A 21,176-nucleotide genomic window follows, 5' to 3' on the forward strand; every position below is an offset into this window, starting at 1 on the left:
CTCTTTATCTCCTTTCTTCTCCGCCCAAGTTTTGTGCTCCCCAAAGCCCTCGGATACAATTCTGAACGGACAGCAGGAAGCAGGGAGGCCTAGGAGGCAGTGGTCATAAGTGCTGAAGAGAGAGTGAAGTCTGCAAGGAAGCAAAACCCAACCTCACAAGGGAGTCAACCTCACAGGCTGCCAGAGCCATTTTATGGTCACATGGCATCACCATTCCCTTTGGTTAAAGATTTTTCATTAAGTTGTTGTAATCCCACTTTCACTGTTATGTTTTATGAATGAAACTCAAAATAGGAAGTTTGGTTAATTTAAGCAAAGTTTCTTTTTGACAGACATTTTAAAAGGTGTTAAGAATCAAACTGTAATCTCATTCATTCACCTTTCTTAAAAGAATCTGGGTTATGACCTTTTACTCATCTTCTTTGACATTATACAAAATTCTCACTTTCCAATAAATACTTTTGAAAAAATAAAAAGCATCAGGATGCTTATTTTACAAGTCTTCTCTCTACCACGATGTCCATCTTTGTAGGAAATAAAAGTAAATCATCTTGGTTTTTAGTACAATTACTGAGCAACAGATGCCCTCCAGCTAAAGAAAACACAAAAAGAAGTCTTTGTTACTTTAAAACTCTGGGGTTACTATTTCATTTTTAAAGACTCATGCACTTTGGGGAAGGCAAAAGTCTGCTATTTATTTAGTCTCAGATGAACACTGTAAGAAAAATGCAGGGTAGTTTAAGCTGTTTGAAGTAATTTCTTTACATAGCTGGCTATATGTGGCTTTAACAGCTGCGGGGGTTTATTGGTTGGGAAATGGAAGGGAGGCAAAGGTTACATAGTTCTGCTCAGTAAGGGTATCCATGGTGGTAACCCTCATGATGACGATAATCATCCTGGTAGCCATCCTGGTAGCCTTGGTGATAGCTATGGTAACCATAGCCAGCATACTCATCTTCAGGGCATCTCATGCCCAATGACTGCTGAATGGCCATTTCTTGTCTCCTGAGTTGCATGGAATCAATTAAGTCATATACGATCACCATGGACCACATTGGAGAAGGATACCAGGACTTGACATTTCCGTCTTTCCCAACAAGAAGCATGGAGAAGTACTCGGGGCTGACCTGAAAATAGTTCCGTATATCTTTCACCAAATGAGCAGGCAAATCTTCTCGTTCAACCACAGAGCTTCCTAGAATGGGATTGAAATAGAAGTCATAAGTGAATTGTGGTTTTGTAGTTCAGGAAAACACAATATGGCAGGACCAAGTAGGGAACCTGACTCTGCTTTCTTTTGGCACAAGCCAAGGTTGTAATGTAGGAATTTTGCCAATAAGGAGGCATCAGAATAAGTTATAGATCATATAAAATTGTAACAAAATAGCAGGGGAACAAGAAGGCATGAGTTACAGCTGGGGGTCATGTGTCCTCAAAGAGTGCAATGCCCCCAAATACCCCAGTGTAGTTATCACCTTGGCCTAAGCTTTTAAGAGGAATTTCTTTCTTACTCCTAATAGCTCATCTTTCCTTCTGTTGTATAATACCATTAGTAATGAACTTTGGTACACATCATGGCTCTCTCATAGAAATGTTAGAAAAGGTAGAATCGGACTCTTACTTTAACTCCAGACAGATTCATTTCTTTTAAGCTCGTCATTAACAAAGACGATATTGTCCACGTTCCTGAACTTGTTTCCTTTCAGAGTAGCAGCTCATTTCTTGGCAACCAAAGTCATTTTTTCAACTGATGCCTTTATAGCCAAGAAGAGTTTTTCATCAACAAATGTGTGTGGGGGGAAGGTGGGGGCAAAGACTGCTCAGAAATAGATCTAGTGAAACCAAAGTGAATTAACAGGGGAAATAGATTTTATTAATTAATTTTCTAAGTGACATTTTGAATGGACATTATTAATTTTCCAGCATCGTCTTGGTCTCAAAAATATGCTTTCTGTATGCGTGTGTGTGTGTGTATATGCACACTAACTTAGTTAATAGTCAATTACTTAAAAACATATTACCGTTGATTGGGAACAATTCCAAAACTCCCCCAATGTCTTCACCAAGGCCTAACAACTTCAAAATAGTTATGTGGCGCAAACCTGGGGGAGAAATGAGAGTCATAGTTAATTTACAGAAATTCATTTCAAATAGGAACCATCTACCAGAATTTTGCAGCTGAACATTCAAGATATCTTTCCAGAGCTAACACATATATTTAAAAAGAGAATGAGGTGAATAATTCATTCACACATTAGGTTTCAGAATTTTTTTTAAATGTCAAAATGGGCAAAATGCTAAAACCATATCTGGTGGCTTTTAGAATTAATATCAGTTAAATAGTCAAAGGATATGAACAGGCAATTTTCAGAGAAAGAAATTAAAGATATCTATAAGCACATGAAGAAATGCTCTAAATCACTATTGATTAGAGAAATGCAAATCAAAACAACTCTGAGGTACCACATCTCACCAGTCAGATTGGCTAAGATGACAAAACAGGAAAATGACAAATGCTGGAGAGGATGTGGGCAAACTGGAACACTAATGCATTGCTGGTAGAGTTGTGAATTGATCCAGCCTTTCTGGAGAGCAATCTGGAATTATGCCCAAAGGGCTATAAATACTTTCATATCCTTTGACCCAGCAATACCACTCCTAGGGTTATATCCCAAAGAGATCATAGAAGTGGGAGGAAGACCCATATGTACAAAAATGTTTATAGCAGCTCTTTTTGTGATGGCAAAGAATTGGAAATTAAGGAGGTGCTCATCAATTGGGGAATGGCTGAACAAGTTGTGGTATATGCATTTATGGAATACTATTGTGCTATAAGAAACAAGGAGCAGATGGACTTCATATTTACCTGGAGAGGCTTATACAAACTGATGCTGAGTGATAAGAGTAGAACCAGGAGAAATTTGTACACAATTACAGACACAACGTATGTGTGATGACCAACTTTGATAGACTGGACTCTTCTCAGCAATGCAGTGATATAAGTCAATCCCAAAAGACTCATGACGGAGAGAAATGTGTGCATCCAGAAAAAGAACTAGAAAGAACTGAGTTTGTATCCAGATGGAAGCAAAATACCTGACCTTTTTCCTTTTCTTGTTTGGTTTTATGTTCTCTTTACCATTTTTCATTCCATCTGATAACAATCCATCTTTATAACCTGACTAATGTATAATGTGAAAGTATTTACAGATCCTATACTTGAATGTATGCCTCCATGGGGGGGAGGGGAAAGTGGGGGACAAAATGTGAAACTCAAGGAATTGTGGAATTGAATCTTATAAACTAAAAGTAAACAAACAAATTAATAATAATAAAAGAATTAATATCAGTGTTTGAGGAATGTTCAGCTGTCTTGGTAGATTGAAATAGAAGAACTTGGTCTCAAACTGTGGTTTGCATTCTCTGGAATGATGAAACAAGACATGAAGCAGTTAGTTCATTAAAATGTCTGAGATTCTTTGAGCTGGCTGGTGCTTGGAAGGAGGCTGAGCCAGAAATTGCAATGGCTTCCCTTGGTAGCTTTTCTCATTAACTTCCTTCCAGACAGAGGACTGGGAGGTCAGAAACCTAATTCGCTTCAGTAGATAGAGAGCCTATCCTAAGAATCCACCAAAGAGTCATTAGCACAAGTCAGAGTATGACCTAGGGGCTTAGGAAGTTGTTTAAAGAATTCCAAAGGGAAACCCTTGGGAAAAGCACAGCTTTATTTCAAATATCCAGCTGAACTTCAGGAAAGAGGCAGAAGGTCATGCATTGGAAACTTGCTAGGATCCTTTTAAAGATAAAGATGATGCAGGGGTACAATGGACAGAAAACAGGAAGGACAAGTGGTTTGTCTGACATGGTACCAAGATGTCATGAAGATTGTGACAACATCTCAAGCCAGGCAGTAACCTGAAGTTAATCATCTAATAATAGTGTCAGTTCTATAGCCTGAGAATGGGGGGGATGGTGGGTGGGAGACTGAAATGGATTTGTTTTGAAGAGAAGCCAAAACCCAAGGCAGATATAGCTGTTGGGGGAAAATCCATATATGCTTTTCCTGTTTCTTTCAGTACATTCAGTGCACATAGTTCTAACAGGCAAGGTTGCTTCCTACTCAAAATACCTACTCAAATACCAGGCATATTCATCATGTGAATAACATTTTCAAATACAGGCCTCTAAAATCAACAAAATAAATGTAAACCAGGCTACTCTTTTTTTTTCTTTGCATTTTTCTTATGGAAATGATTTTGATCCATGGGGTAAACATTTGTGTATATGTCACATCTGAAAACTAATCATTGCCCAAGAGTTTATTATCTGAATCAAGAGAATTTTCAATGATCTGGAAGTATGCCTTCACTTGGCATGGTAAGTAAGATGTTGGACTTGAGATCAGGAAGATAGGCTCAAACTATATCTCAGACATTTCAAAGTAACTTAGCCTCTCTGAGCCTCAGTTTCTTCAGCTATAATAAGGAAATATGTGTATACATGTATATGTGTGTATATGTATGTATATATATGTGTGTGTATATATTATATTGAATATATATTCATATGTGTGTGTGTGTATATATATATATATATATATATATATAATATTCATAGTACCCACTTCACAAGATTTCAGCTAGGTTCAAATGAAACAATTTATAAAAAAAACATTTTGTAAGCTTTAAAGCATTGTATTTTTATTCTTTTAGAAAAAACGAGACAGAGAAGAGAAGGGTCTACAGGAATAGCAATGGCATGACTTCTTACCAAAATTACAAGCCTGTCCACTGAGAGCAGAGAGCTGCTGGGAATATGCCCAATCTTCATCATTAGGAGCAGAAATCACAAGCAAACGCCTCCTCCAACGGAACCTGGGAAACAAGCAATGGAGAATTAGACTTCGCAGTGGCCAGAAGCGAGCTCCTATTCCAAGCTCCAAAGGACACCTCTCACCATAGCACAGGAAGCCACTTGGGACAGATTCCCCAGAGGTTCATGCTGAAACAATGACATTCCAGATCCTATTTCAAACTATGGGCTAGAATAACTCTGCAAGCCCCCTATCATTTAAACTTAGACAATAGAATGTGCCTAATCAATCTCCTTTCTGTTATAACTGGTACCCCAAACTTAGTCATCCATTTTCACTACTTAAATTATAAGTATTTAAATTTTAAGTGACCATGCTGCCTCTTTGCAAAGATTCAGCCCTATTCTAATCAACTTCACTCCTCCCTAGGCCCTCTCCACCCCAATTTCCCCATCTCCTAGCCCAGATCCAATGTACCTTTTGGAACCACCAGCTCTCTTCTCAGCACACTCACCTATATCCTCCAACTTTTCAAGCAATGTTTTGTTAGCCTATCCATTTTAACGGAAACCTGACTCCCCCCAGGGACACATATCTCTTGCATTTTTCTTCGATGGAGGCTACTCCTGCCAATCCTGTAATTCACAGGATCAGAAGGAAGAGAGGGCATATTCTTCCCATTTGCTTTTCTTCTACTGCCACCTCTCAAGGTCATTTCCTTTTTGAAGTCTGTACCATTCATTTATACCACTCTTTCCCTCAACCCTATTTCCATTATCAACTAACATTCAGTTTGCTCTCCTAACCTTGTTCTTTCTCTGGGATTTTCTCCCTCTTCATAGTTGTCCTATGTCACCATCTGTATTCAGGTTTTTTTTAAACTGGGACATTTTTAAAATTGGTAATTGAATTTAAATATTATTGATTTCCCTGGTAAATCTATACATTTTGCTTTGTGAATTAAAAAAAAAAAACATTATTCCAAGAAGGTTCTCAATAGTTTTACTAGAGAACTAAAGAAGGGTCATATACTAAAGGTTAAGAAACCTTAACCTGTAGGAATTTAAATATTCATGTCAATAGCTCCTCTAATAACAGGACCACACAATGCCTCCTCTCTGTTGACCTTATTCATGTGGTTTCAACCACATATTAGCACAGCTGTACTAAACAGCTTATCACCTTGGAACATGACACCACTTTCATGATCTAGAACTTTAATATTTGACTAGGAAGCCATAACTTTTCATCCTTCTCCCAGTCTTTTGCTCAAATCAAGCCTGTTTGGGGTGGCCAGGTAGCACAGCAAGTAAGAGCACCGGCCCCAGTGTCAGGATGACCTGGGGATCAAATATGGGCTCAGATACTTAGCACCACACCCAGAAATAACTGGCCGTGTAACCTTGAACAAGTTACTTAACCCCAATTGCTTAAAAAAAAAATCAAGCCTGTTCTACATATTCTGGTCTCTTTGCCCACCCCCATCCTCTTAGGCTGGTCATCTATTCCATTTGGACTTCATTTGCCCTTGTACCCATTAACATTTTAATGCTTCAGTTACTTTCAACCCTAAAATTCACTACATCTCAATCAACCACCATTCATAACTTATTTATTTTTATGCCTGAAAACCCCTACCATCTGGTTCCTTTAACGATTTCAAAACTCATGAATTGCTAGAGAAAGCGACAAAATTGAGTTTATTTCCCCCATTAGAATTTTATCATACATAAGTTCAGCTAGACCATTGCCCTGGGGCAGTGTGGTGTGGATAGAATGCAAGACTTTGGGTCAAGAAGGCCTTTGTCCAAATCCTCCCTCAATTTTTTTTCTAGATATGTGACCCTGAACAAGACCCTTATCCTCTCTAGGTCTCAGGTTTTGTTTTGTTTTGTTTTGTTTTCCCTATAAAAGGAGGGAGTTGAATTCAGTGACATTCCACTCTATCTATGATTTTGTGTTGGTTGACAACCCTTCACCCTTGTCAGCTACCTGAAATTTTCCACAATGACTGTTTCAAATCTTTTCTTTTCTCTTCTAACTCCCAACTGTACTGTTGCTTTCCACATTTACAAAGATATGACTTTGTCTCCTGCTTTACCAAGAAAACCATATTCTATTCCATTCCCCAAAATTTCCAGTAACTTTATTGCTCTCTTCTTTCCTTCAAATAATAGAAGAATTATCCTGCTTAATGCTAGGACCTTCCTTCTGCTGATTATCCCTCTTAATTTATTCTGCCTGTCTCTTGTTTCTTTGCAGCTGTTTGTGTGTTGATTCCCACACTGGATTGTGAGCTCTTTGAAAGCAGGGACTACTTTTTATCTTTATATCTCCAGTGCTTAGCACAGAATCTGGCACATTAAACTGGTTGTTTAATAAGTTTTTATTGATTAGTTGATAGGTGCTTAATAAATACATATTAACTAATTCTTCATTAAGGTTAATCAATCTACCTGTACCTTTGAGCTCATTCTTTCCTGTCTCCTCCAGGAAAATGTTTTTGCAATCATCATCAGTCTCTCCTTCACCATTAACTCACTGCTTATCTGCCTAAAAGATGCACAGGCTTCCCCCAACTCAATAATAAGTCTTACCTGGACTGTTTTTAACCTTTCCAATTATTTTTCTCCTTCCCTTCATTTATAACGTTCTTGAAAAAGTTGTCTATACCTGATGCTTCCACTTCCTTACTACACTTTTCAATCTGGCACTCACCACCCCACCTCAAACTTTACTAATGTTCCTTTTTTTTGGAAGGGGAAAGGCAAGGCAATTGGGGTTAAGCAATTGCCCAAGGTCACATAGCTAGTAAGTGTCAAGTGTCTGAGGCAGGATTTGAAGTCAGATCCTCCTGACTACAGGACTGGTGCTCTATTCACTGGGCTACCTAACTGCCCCCAATGTTCGTTTCTTAAAGTTCATCAAGGACCTCCCAACCACCAAACCCAATGTCTTTGATTCAGTTCTCATGTTCCTTAACCTCTCTTCAGTTTCTGACACTGGTGATTCTTCCTATTAGATACTCTCTTCAAAATCTCCATATCTCCCTCACTGTCTCCCCTCTCGAAAAGCTCTTCTTCTCTTGCTCTTTCCTCACATTTTCCCCAAACTCTTTTTTTTTTTTTAAATTTTTTTTAAAGCAATCGGGGTTAAGTAACTTGCTCAAGGTTACATGGCCAGTTATTTCTGGGTGTGGTGCTGAGTATCTGAGCCCGGATTTGATCCAGATCATCCCGACACTGGAGCTGGTGCTCTTACTCGCTGAGCCACCTGACCGCCCCCCCAAACTCTTAAAGTAGGTTTCCACCAAGGGTCTCTCCTTCAGCTTCTCTTCACTGTCCACATTCTTTCCCTTGATGATCTCATTTATTCTCTTGGCCTCAATCACCACATATATAGAGACTTCATAATTGATAGCTCTTCATCTCTCTCCTCTCTTCTAAACCCCATACTTGTGTCTCCAACTGCCCAAATGGTATCTCTACCATTTAGTACCATCTTGTACCATCAGTACATCATCAAACCCAAAACATCCAAAGCTACATTGTGTCTTTTCTCCCTAGCCTTGGCTTTCCATTTGACTGTACTGATTTGGAACTTCTCTGCGGCTTTGGTGTACAAAAGGACAATGGATATTATCTTTGAATCCTCCCTTTTCTTCACTTGTTCCCAATCAGTCACTAAACCTATTGATTCTACCTTTACAATTTGTCTTGCATCCATTCATTCATTTCTTTCTTTTTTAAGGCAATCAGGGTTAAGTGATTTGCCTGGGTCACACAGCTAAGAAGAGTCTGAGGTCATATTTGAGCTCAGGTGCTCCTGACTCCAGGTCCAGTGTTCCATCTATTGTGCCACTTGGCTGCCCATATCTCTTCATTTCTATTCTTAATGCCACCACCCTTATCACAGACTAGTGCATTTCCATAAACCAGAAGTTGATAGATGCTATCTTGCAAGTTGGGATCATGTCCACTGAACACAGTTTGTACCTGGCCCATTACAGTCTCAGAAGTCAAAAGGGCATTTTTTTAGATCTTAAATGATGATAATATATACAAAAGAGAAGTAGAACCAAGGGACATTTTGAGGGTATTTGTGATATATTTATTGGGGAAAAATATGCTTTGCCTTACACCTAAAGTAAAGGGAGAACTGTAGTGGGGACAGATTGATCTGGGTTTAAAAAAAAAAGAAGACGACAGTGGCTTTCACAGTTGTTTCCTTCTCTACCATTAAGTACCACTGACTCGAGACCAAAAACAGGAATATGCAGTCCAGGGGGAAACAAAATGGGCTCAAGGGTGGTTGGGTATGGGGTGTGAGGAAGAGTATTACAAAGGTTTAAAGACTGGGAAGAACACAATAGCCTGATGGAATATTTATTTTAAATGTAAGGCCTCTAAGGAGCCTCACTGAAAACCATGACCACTGAATCATAGTGATTTCTCTTACTTATTGTTTTTCTTAAAAGAGAAAGAAAACATAAAATCAATGTTTAGGATTGGGGGGGGGTAGCGTGTGCTCAGCTGGAGGGAGGAGCAGGACAGGAAGGTGGGATGTCAGGATTGTCAGGGATTTCTGGAAGACAGCTTGGTGACTGTTGTCAGGGTCACACCCCTCTGTTCTCTACTTCCTTCTGCTTTTCTAGGAGTTTTGCCAGACTAGCACTGACCCATCTAACCCAGACCCAACCTAAGCCAGGCTCCCAGGCCTCACACAGAGCCATGAAATCTTCCCCTAATGGAGTTATTTTGGGTGATGTATATTTTGTCGTGTTTACCTAACTATGCCATTGAATGAAGTCCTGACTTCTGTGGTATGTGATTCAAGACCTACTGTCTCAGACATAACGAACAGCGGGCTGTTTCCTTGCTAAGTGATGCCTCTTTGTCCTCAGGGGGTACACCAAGAGCTTTGCCTGGTTCCCTCCAGGGGGCTGGTGCTGCCAGACGTGGCATAGGTTGTGAATTTCATCCCACTGCCTTATTTTGGAACAAGTGGTTTCCCTGTCAATGTGGCTACTCTGCAAATGAAAAACTCCAAGCCGTGCATGTATCTACATATCTTACAGATTTTGCCCCTTACTAGTGACATGACTATTCCCAAATCAGGAGATATTCGATTCCATTCTTCGTGGTTTCATTCTCACAGAGAGATAATTACAGGTGGAACAAAACAAACATTACTGAAGACTAGACTAGCGCCAATGTCTGTTAATCTCAAATGAGAATATAGAGCCTCACTAACACCTCAGCAAATTTGGAGGATGAGTTCCATTTAAAAAATAAAAAGTTTATGCTGTTATTTTCTATATCCCTCTTTCCTGAAGCTTCAGCTTCAGAGATTTTTACTCACATGCTCCTCCTCCTCCTTATTCATTCATTTATATTTTTGCTTTTTGGAGGGTGGAAGGCAGGGCAATTGGGGTTAAGTGAATTGCCCAAGGCCACATGGTTAGTAAGTGTTAAGTGTCTGAGGTGGGATTTGAACTCAGGTCCTCCTGACTCCAAGGCCCGTGCTCTATTCACTGCACCACCTACCCGCCTCACCTCTCTTTTATTTATCCCTTGCTACTATAGTCCTCAATCTAAGACCTAGATAAGGGCCCTGTGACCCTTATCTTGTGACCCTGTGACCTTACCCTGCATTATCCTCTAGAATGACAGATATAGAACAGAAGTGGGTGAACCTATGAGCAGTTTGGGTTAGTACGTTGGATTAAGGTGGCGTTTGCTCAAATGAGCTCCTATTGCTAGAAAGGGTGATCATTTCTTTAGTCTAAGAGATCCCTCCATGGGAGACAGAGTATCTCTCTCTACAAAAAGGTTAGGCTAAGATAATAGGTTAAATTCATAGTCTCATTTAATGGTATTGCATTGGGAAGCAGTATAAAGTCATGGGGAAAGTATTCTATTCAGAGGCAGGAGATCTTGCCCCTTACTAGTGACATGACCTTGAGTAATACATTTCTCTCTCTGAGTCTCAATTTCCTCAATTGCAAAATATAAGAATTGTACTTTTTAGCCTCAGAACTCATCCCAGGTTGTTAAAAAGACTCCTATTGCATACATGAGACTTGATACCTTCTCACTTTCTAATTATTGGTAACGAGCAGGGAAGGAAGGAGAATAATAAAGATAATGTACCTACTCTCACATCAACTTTCGAGAACAACAGGGCTTAGAAAATGAGACAATTAGTGGGGCAGGGATGACTGGATTGAGGAGGCAGGATTAGACCTTCTGGATTCAAAACTGTCCTGTCCCTTCCAAAGGAGCAAGACCTCCAAATCCTTCAGATTTGGCACAAACCTTGCAAGGCAGAAAGTATAATTTTGTCTGCAGTCTTGAGATGAAGTAAGGAGCAGACTACAGACTCTTGCTATAGCAGGAGGTAAACTCCTCGATTAGACTGAAAATATTGGGAAGGACAGAGTGAAGTTGAAGAACACAGGACTTTACTCTTTCCTTTCTGGTAGACAGAGAATCAGTATAGTCATAATTGTTTCCTTTTCCCTCTAGGCTCCTGAGAGGCCAAGATTCATTTTTCTTTTTTTTCTTTTATTCTTGCCTTATTTTTCAGGGCATTAGACAGAGGAAAGTAATATTTTCTCTTTCTCTGGCCACCAGTGAGACTTTAGGTTAAGTGGCACCTTGGAAGTCACATCAATTTTTAGTTTAATGCAATCTTCTTTGTAGGAATGCATGTTTCTCTGTATCTTTAGAGCTATTCATTTTTACAAAATTATATTATCAATTTGTAGAAGTCATTTGGATAGATTTATATATTTGCATTGAACTAAATATTTCTTGAAAGCTTAAAACTACACTCAGACACTTGGGACATCCTGCATAATTAGCTGACATCTCAAGTTTTCCCAAATTTGTATTTCCTGTGAGAAGTGGCATAATGTAGTGGAAAGAATGTTGGACTATGATTCAGAAGAGCTGGATTTAAGTTCCAGCACCAGTAGAGCACCAGCCCTGGAGTCAGGAGGACCTGAGTTCAAATCCAGCCTCAGACACTTAACACTAGCTATGTGACCTTGAGCAAGTCACTTAACCCCAATTTCCCTACCCTCCCCCTTCCAAAAAAAAAAAATAAAGCAAAAAATTAAATTAAAAAAAAAAGGGCAGCTAGGTGACGAAGTGAATAGAACACTGGCCCTGGAGTCAGGAGGACCTGAGTTCAAATCTGGCCTCAGACACTTAACACAAACAAATACTAGCTGTGTGACCTTGGGCAAGTAACTTAATCCCAATTGCCCTCCAAAAAAAAAAATTACAATATGACCTTGGACAAATTACTTCTCATCTTTAGGCCTCAGTTTTCTTCTCTGCCAAATGTGGGGGTTAGACTACTAGATGATTTCTAAATTACCTTCCCACCCTACCATTCTGAGACCTTGTGAGTCATCCCATGTTCAAGGAAAGTCAGTCATAGGTGCCAGTAAGGACCAGGAAGGAGAGAAATCACTAATTCCAGACCACAAAGTCAGCAGCACAGCCATGAATCTAACCCAACAATCTGCATTATCAGTGCCTTTTCCAATTAACAAGAGGAAAAAAATAACATTCTCAGTTGACAATTTGCTGTATAAGTCTTAAAAATTGTGTTTCTCTCTTGGAAAGGATAAAGACCTTACAAATCTACAAGCATCTGTTTGCTGTTTTAATTTCAATACTCTGGTGTAAGCACATAAGGTGATTTAAAGTCAAATCAAACCCAGACATTCCTGAGGGCCAAAAGGACATGTACCTAGATAGGAAGTTCTCCAATGACTGCTTCTTGTCCTCCTTGCAGACAATACCCTCCTTCTTCTGCCTTTCCATATCTTTGATTCGAGACTGGAAAGTGTCAATCAAATCGAAAATAGACTTCATTGCTATGGGAACCTCATAGTATTGCTGTTTAAGAGGGAAAAAAAGATAATTAGAGACCCAGACATCCAGCTAGGACAGCTTTTCTCCAGTAGGGGGTTAGAGCTGCAATCTTCAATACAGGCCAGGGTAACACAACTTCTGAATACAGTCACGGAAACTGAAATATTGGGGTTCATCTGCTTAATTAAGTCCCCCACACAGTAGTGCTTTCTCTCTTTTTGAGGTCCTGAATGTATGAAACACAGGACTTACATTTTCAAGGGTCTTTCAGGTTTCCAGAGCTCCTTTGATTGTGAAGTCACCTACCTACCTCCAAAGTCCTTCACTATGAATATACCCTAGTTTCACTTCCCTTGCCTTTGATGCTGTGCTGGTTCTCATGTACTTTACAACAGAAAAAGAAGCAAGGAACACCATATCTAATATAGGAAAGTGAATGAAATTACTCAATTGAATCTGCCTACGGCAATACACCTGTGTAAAGAAACTTCTCAGCCTATCAGAAGGGTGGTGGGGAAGGGAAAGAAATAGGGGCTGGAAGAAGATAGAAAGAGAAACTGTTCTTGTAACTCAGGAAAAGTTAAATATGCTGGAAAATATGACTCAGGATCAATGAAAGAAATAGGCCAAAGGCTTACAGCTTAAGCCAAAGTCTCATGCCTCAGAATACATTCTTCAAGAAAGCAAATGACATAAGAAAACACAAAATCAGATATATAGAACAGACAAGAAGATATTGTAGATATAGTTGAGATACTGGAATCACCTGTCTGTGGATACTCAGGCCATTAGTTGGTCACCATACCAGAGGTCAAAATAAACACCAGACTGTAAGAAAGAATAAAGGTGAGGAAAAAAAGGGATTGTGTGTGATTCAGGAGTTCCTTATTGACTTTTTATGAATAAACTGAAGACTGAAGAGAGGAAATGGATAAAAATGATGACACTATCACCATTTCCTACAAGACTTTAATCAAAGAGACCAAAATAGGCCAGGAGCTAAGTTATCCAGCAAACAGTTAATCTCTTTGTTAATTGAACAACAATAACAAGAAAAGCAAGCAAACATGACACTGCTTCAGAGAGAAATGAGCAACTGGGTGGTGCAGTGGATAAAGTGCCAAACCTGGAGTCAGAAAAACTCATCTCTTTGAGTTCAGATCCAACCTCAGACACTTACTAGCTGTATGACCCTGGGCAAGTCACTTAACCTTGTTTACCTCAGTTTCTTCATTTGTAAAATCAGCTGGAGAAGGAAATGGCAAACCATGCCAAAAACAAAACAAAATGAAAAAACGCAAATGGGTTTTTTTTACACTTGAAAGTGTAAGTCATGGTGTTTCATAAATTTAGGACCTCAAAAAGAGAGAAAACACTACTGTGGGAGGGGAATTAAGTGGATGAGCCCCAATATTTCAGTTCAAGAGTCGGACACAACTAAACAAGAACAATTAGAGTGAAAACTTCTTTATGAAACACCATGGAGATAGAGAGCGAAAGATTATGAAATCATGAAAAACAGTTAAGGAGAAAAGGATCCTACCAAGAGCTTGGTGTGAGACCCCTTTAATTGAGAGGTCAACAAACAGACGTGACACAGAACTAACCTACTGGTATTTTGATAGTGATTTATTTTGTCAGTACTAATAGTGAAATCGCTCCACTTGGACTCTGTACCTTAGTATCTGGTATCCTATGCTTATCTAGTAGCAACAGCACTTTATAAAATTCATTCTAGGAAAGAGAGTGATCCTCACCAAGAGTGTACAGAAGAAACTGTCGGAAGCAAAATAATGTTAAATATACTCAGAGTATGTCAGATAAAGGTTTTTTTTAATTGAAAAATATGACCATAGTGCTTTTATCATCAAAAAGCAATTGAGAAAGTGTGCCTGCTTCCTCATCCCTAAAAAATATTTATGAGAATTGTCTATGCATGAGGTGGGAAGAGATATGACACAGTCATGTCTGGGGAACACAGATGGGACTTCATTCACTTCTTCCTATGTATATCTTCCTGGATTCTCAGGCCCCATTTCCTAAGCCACTTAGAGTCATGGATCAGTCAACAGGAGTGAATATTAAGTATTTTAACTAGTTGAAATATACAGAAGTTTGGGGCTGGGAAATACTGATCTAGAGAGTGGTCAGAAGGTAGTATGGTGCTGCACACATATATTGGCATTTAACCATTTATAGAATCATAAGATATTGGAACTAGAAAGGATCTTATGCTAGTGGTCTTAACATAAGAAATGATGTTTACTGAATGTGGGCAGTCATGTAAGAATAAAAAGAAATGAGTTAGCTCTCAATATCTTCCTCCAGGGTCAGAACCCTAAAAGCCAGCTGAAAAGAAGCAGTTATTATTATGATAGTGACCTATGCCCTCTTGTCCCTACTATACCTTGGCATATGGCTGAGGCAGAGATACGACCACCGGAGAGCGGCAGGCAGTGGGAATGGGGAAGAATCCAATTCTTGCCGGTATCGGGGAAATTTTTCTTTATTAAGCAAAATAAAGCTAAACAAAGCCTGCAACTTTCTGGCATCTAACAAGTTTACCTGAAGCTGATTCTTGTTCTGGAAACATCCAAAGCTGCCTGAATTTGGGCCAAAGTTAGACAACCTAATTATCTTCTGGAACCGTATAACTTTCCCGCTGCCTCCTTTTCTATTTCAGCTCTTACTGCCTCGGCTGACCAATAAGGCACCAGTCACAGAGGGTGCTTCTCTATCCAAAGCCAAGTAGCTGAATCCATCAGGGATTCGTTGTTTCCATGGTGTTGACAATACATGTCTCTGTTGCCCCTTAAAACTGAAGTCAACTCAACTATTTCCCTTTGACATTTTGCTAAGTGATGCTGCTCATAGTTACTTGTTCTCCTTCTCTCCTCTCTTCCTCCTCCACAATGTTTCAGAAGCAAGTTTGCATTTTCAACCACTAGTTTTCAAAAAGGTCCCACATGCCTTTGATACAAATGAGAGTAATCAGAACTTTTTGACTTTTGAAAGACAAAAGAATAGCGAGGATCAGGACATTAGGTAAAGATTAAAACACAAACAGCAAACATATAGAACTAGAACATCTGTTGGAGAACAAGATATATGCATTTCAAAGGAAGCCATTTGTAGGGAAAACAAATCCCAAGTCCTCCTACTAGGGAATGGCCCCCTAGGTCACAAAGTCCTACCTTGACTCTCATGTCGACATCAGTTAACACCATGAAGAAGTCATTGTAGGTCATCCCATACTCCTTCCTCAGTTCACTGATAAGATGCTGATCCACTAAGTCTTCATCATCTAGCACCTTCATGGGTTTCTCATTATCTTAGAGGAGATAAAATATGAATGAGCATGAGGTGGGTGGTATCTAGGTAGCTCGGTCATTAGAGAGTTGGGTCTGGAGTCAGGAAGAGCTGAGTCAAATACAGCCTCAGACACTAGTACCTGTGCGACCCTGGGCAAGTCACTTACCCTTTCTTTGCCTTAATCCACTGGTAAAAGATAGCGCAAACCACTCCAGCATCTTTGCCAAGAAAACCCCTTACGGGGTCATGGAGAGAAGGACAGAACTTAGCAACTGGACAATAATAAATGGGATGGGTAGGACAGAACTGTTGGTGTGGCCCCATGGCATGTTATGCCTGTGCTATGTGGTATTTAGTATTTATAGACTTTCATAATATTTAGGACTCTTTGTCTGCCTCAGAGGGTTGCTGTGAGAAAGCATTTTGTAAATTTTATGGCAGTATAAGAATGTGGGGTATTGCTATTACTGTTATTTTGTTGTTGTTACAGGTAGAAAAGACACTCACAAATACATAATGCTCCCATCATGGAGGTTTAAAGCATCACAAACAGGTCCATTTTAACGCCAGCTGCATTTCACCAAATAGAGTAAAACAAAAGCTAACACCTTACATTTTTAAAGTATTTATTGTCCAGGGATAGCCACAGTAGATACAGAACTTCTCCTGGAGTCAGAAAGACCTGAATTCAAATCTAGACTCAGGGGCGGCTAGGTGGCACAGTGAATAGAGCACTGGCCCTGGAGTCAGGAGGACCTGAGTTCAAATACAGCCTCAGACACTTAACACTTACTAGCTGTATGACCTTGGGCAAGTCACTTAACCCCAATTGCCCTGCCCTCCTCCCTCCAAAAAAAAAAAAAAAAAAAGGAATACATTTAAAAAGCAGCGGCCAGGTGGCGCAGTGAGTAAGAGCACTGGCCCCAGCATTAGGAGACCTGAGATCGGTTCCGGCCTCAGATACTCGGCACCCACAGAAAAATAACTGGCCATGTAACCTTGAGCAAGTTACTTAACCCTGATTGCTTTAAAAAAAAATCTATCCTCAGATACTTACTAGCTAAGTGACTTTGGGCAGGTCACTTACATTTCTGTTTGCCTCAGTTTTCCAAACTCTAAAATGAATATCATAATAGTACCTATCATTCAGGGTTATTGTAAGAATAAAATGAGAAAATGTTTGTAAAGGTGCTTAACATAGCCTGACACCTATTAAGTACTATTTTTAAAAAGCTTATTTCTTTCCCTTCCTGCTTCCCATCACTATTGGGGTGACCTTGGGCAAGTCATTGAACCTTTCTGAGCCTCAGTTCTTCACCTGTTAAAATAGAGAAAGCAGAGCAATACAATGATTTGGGACAATCCCAAAAGACTAACGATGAAGCATGCTATCTACCTCCAGAGAAAGAACTGACATGGACTGAAGCATGCTATTATTCACTTTAATTAATTTTTTCCCTTTTATTCAAATCAGTTTGTATAAAATTATGAATATGGAAATGTTTTACATAACTGCAAGTGTATAACCTATGTCTGATTGCTTACTATCTTGGGGAGGGAGGAGAGAGGGATAGAATTTGGAACTCAAAACTTTAAATAAAAATGTTTTAAAAATTGGAAAAAAATAGAGAGGACATTGCCTACTTTTTTGTGTTGTTCTGAGGAACAAATGAGATAACATGCTTGTAAAACTGCAAAGAGTTAAATACAAATGTTTCACAGTTATTTTATGTGCTGATGGCAAAACATAACAAATTTTGCCTTGAGTCCTGCTTAGTGAGAATACTATTCTTAGTTCCTAAGTTTATCACATCTTGGCCAGCTGAATAGCCAGATTTTGAATAAATACCAGAGCCAAGACCTGGTTCCATATAACACCACTCCTTCCAAGTATAAAGATGTCCCAAAATCAACTTTTTTAAGGTCCTACCTGTTTATATTACTTATATCATTTCAAATGGAGTCTATTAGAGTGAGAGAGAAGAAGATCAGTTCCATGACCTGGTCTTTCCTTCCAGCCACAAACTTGGCTAAGAGACTTTGACCAAACCAAAGACATGGTAAATTCTTCTCTCTCAGGCTCTGGAGAGAGTCATGTGCCAAAATGAATATTCGTGATCAAGTAGCAAAAGCTGCCAAAGAAAAACAATGGAAATACTGACCAATACCAACTCTAGCTGAGTTACTGGATAGCACTACAATCGTGACAGACAAGCTGAGAACTCGACCAAGTTCAGTGTTAGGTTATTCTCGTCTCTATCTTGGGACAACGCTGGTCTTCAGCTGCCTGCTCCCGACAAAGAAATTGGTCCTGTCTTTGATTTTATTTAAATCAATGCCAGGTGAAAGAGAAGTCTGCTTCAATCTGAAAACACATTCATAAGTTTGGCCATGTATTTGAAGTTTTATCCAACAGCATCCACAACTCTCTCATTCCTAGCATGAATACACATACACACATATATGCATATACAGACATATATACACATACATATATATATAACACACATGTATCTTCCTGTACAACCCTCTAACTTCTATCCTGTTCAGTTTGATATTGAATATAGTATTAGCCCATTTGTGGTGTTTTAGCCTTTTTATGGTCTATAAATGGAGAAAATTGCCAGGAGTCTATAATGGAGAAAACCCATTTATATTTTGGGCAGGCTTGGTACATAAGAGTGGCAAGTAGGTTTTATTGCCACAGGTCCCATTCTGGAAGGCAGCCATTTTGAACTTTTTTCTTGTCATGTTCTCCTTTAGAAATTTGTTGGAGGCTAGGGATCCCTTCTCATAATGTTCTAAATACATCAATTGAAACACATAGAATTACAATGAAAATACTGAAATAAAGGTTGAATTTTTTCCCATCCAAGTACATGGGCCTGCTACCACTTTAGAAGGGCAGCTTAGAAAAAGGGTAAATGAATAAGAAGCAAATGGCTATCTAAAATTGCTTGAAAATCCCTTTTGAGGAGGCATCCACTGTCACCCAAAGCTATATATACATACATACACACATAAATATACGCACATATAAAACATATACTACATATGTATATGTAAATGTATAGACATATACTATATAAACACATATAGTATATATACATATAAATGTGTGTATATCAATGTCACTTTTGGACAATTTAATTTATTGGAAATTTTTTCTTTAGAGCAAACCAAAACTTGCCTTTTACAACTTCCATCCTTCTCTTTTAATTTTACATTATGAGAAAATGTAAAACAAATTTCCCATCTCTTCTGCATGACAATCCTTCATACATATGAAGATAGTTATTGTTCCCTTCCTCTATCTCCTCTTCTTCAGCCTAAACCCTACCAGTTCCTTCAGTCAACCCTTAAATAGAATGATCTCAAGGTTCTTTACCATCATGGTCACCAGCCTCTGAGGGTTCTCCATGTCCTTCCTAAATGAGGTGCTCAGAGCTGTTCACAATACACAGATGTGAGAATACAGCAGTACTATCAACCCCCTGGTTTCCAGGAATTAAAATACAACCTATGAAAAGTTAGTTTTCTTTGCTGTCTTATGATACTCTTGAACTCCCATTGAGGTGAAATCTACTAAAACTCCCAAATTATTGTCACATGAATTTCTGGCTCTACTATCTTGTGTTTGGGAAGTAGATTTTTTTAGCTCAAATTTAAAACCTTCTATTTATCCCTATTAAATTCTACCTTATTAGATTTAGCCTATTGAGATCTGTCATCCAAAGGATTAGCAACCTCCCCTTGCACCTCTTGCTTTATATCATCTGCAAATGTGGCAGTCACATATCTATGCCTTTATACAAGTCATTAATAAAACTGTTGAACAGAAGATATCCCAAAAGTACTCCATAAGAGACCTTTTCCCTGAAAATATTGACTAATTACTGATAACTTTTCAGGTATAACTATTCAACCATTTCAAGATCCACCAAACTATACCATCATTTAATTTATATTTCTCACCTTGGCCCCAAGAAGGGCATGAGAAACTTTGACGCCTTGCTAAAATCCAGGTAAACCAGTTCTATAGCATTTCCCTGATCTAACAGTCAAGCAACTGGGGGGTGGGAGGTTAAGAGGGAAGGAGGGAGGGAGGGAGACAGAGACAGAGAGACAGACAAAATTACAGACAGAGAAACAAAGAAATACAAAACTAGTCTGATAACGGCTCTCTCTAGTCACTTGTTGCTTTTAGAAGTATTAGATATAATTAGGTAACATATAATTAATTTAGTATTATTTAGAAGTATTAAATGTCCCTTTAATAATAAAGTATAGAATTTTGCCAGATGAAGTAAAGGTCAATGTCCTCTAATTTCCAGACTCCATTATCTTACTTTTTAAAAATCAGAACAATGTTTGTCCTTCTCCAATCCCACATCATCTCCCCTCTTCTCTGCAATCTTACAAAGATACAGTTCAGCAATCACATTAGCCAAGTCCTTGGGCACCCTAGGTGGTAGTTGATCTTGGCCTGGTGACTTGAAGCCAACTAAGTGTCCCCTTAGTAGTTCCCTACTTACCCTGGATTTTTGCTTCTTATTAGCCCTTTCTGTTCTGTCCTTTCTAGCCCAAAGATCACTTTTCTAGACTGAGAAAACAAATGCAAAGAATTGAGTGGTTAGACATTCTCTTCATCATCTGTTATCATTGCTCCATCCACCCCAATAGTCTATCCTTTCTTTGACCTTCCTCTTTTCTGCAACAGAGTTGAAAATACAAACATAAAACGTGCAACTCTTTGTTGTTCTTAAGCCATTTTTGTTAGCTTAAGCTTGTTCAGAGCTTTTGTACTCCTGAACATTATTTTTGGAGGACCATGCCACACTAGTGTATTATATCCATTAACCCTTGCATGCATCTTAACAACAACAAAAAAACCCAACTAAGTTGGTCAATGACTTTTCCCCTTATAGACATATCAATCTTCTTTTCTGGCTTTGTTTTTTCCTCAACATCAAAATTGGTTCTTTTTGTATCTTAAACATGTTTATTCTTAAGAAATTCCCATCTGTCCTTGATTGACTTCTCTGGTAGAATTTTAACTGTAAAGAAAAGTATTTACTAGGTGATAAATTCTTTGAAGGCAGAGACAATGTCCCCTCCCCCTTCTTCATCTTTGCCTGTGGAGTACACAACTTGCATTCTGT

The 21,176-nt window shown here is 38.9% G+C and overlaps 1 protein-coding gene across 4 annotated transcripts in view; it reads right to left on the minus strand.

Moving 5' to 3' along the window:
• Positions 1-393: 393 nt before the first annotated feature.
• Positions 394-21,176, minus strand: part of CCDC80 (coiled-coil domain containing 80) — a 44,254-nt gene continuing 23,471 nt past the window's right edge. For all 4 annotated transcript variants that reach the window (XM_069069865.1, XM_069069862.1, XM_069069864.1 and 1 more), the window contains exons 4-8: positions 15,897-16,033; positions 12,578-12,726; positions 4,771-4,874; positions 2,022-2,102; positions 394-1,195 (exon numbers count right to left, since the gene is read on the minus strand). In XM_069069865.1, the coding sequence (XP_068925966.1) occupies positions 849-1,195; positions 2,022-2,102; positions 4,771-4,874; positions 12,578-12,726; positions 15,897-16,033 (818 nt within the window). In that variant the 3' untranslated portion in view covers positions 394-848. The remainder of the gene's footprint in view (positions 1,196-2,021; positions 2,103-4,770; positions 4,875-12,577; positions 12,727-15,896; positions 16,034-21,176) is intronic.

The sequence above is a fragment of the Petaurus breviceps genome, unplaced genomic scaffold, assembly GCF_028583685.1.
Source record: "Petaurus breviceps papuanus isolate PSGF00001 unplaced genomic scaffold, PetGlider_PUasm1.0 90792, whole genome shotgun sequence".
Taxonomy (NCBI): domain Eukaryota; kingdom Metazoa; phylum Chordata; class Mammalia; order Diprotodontia; family Petauridae; genus Petaurus; species Petaurus breviceps.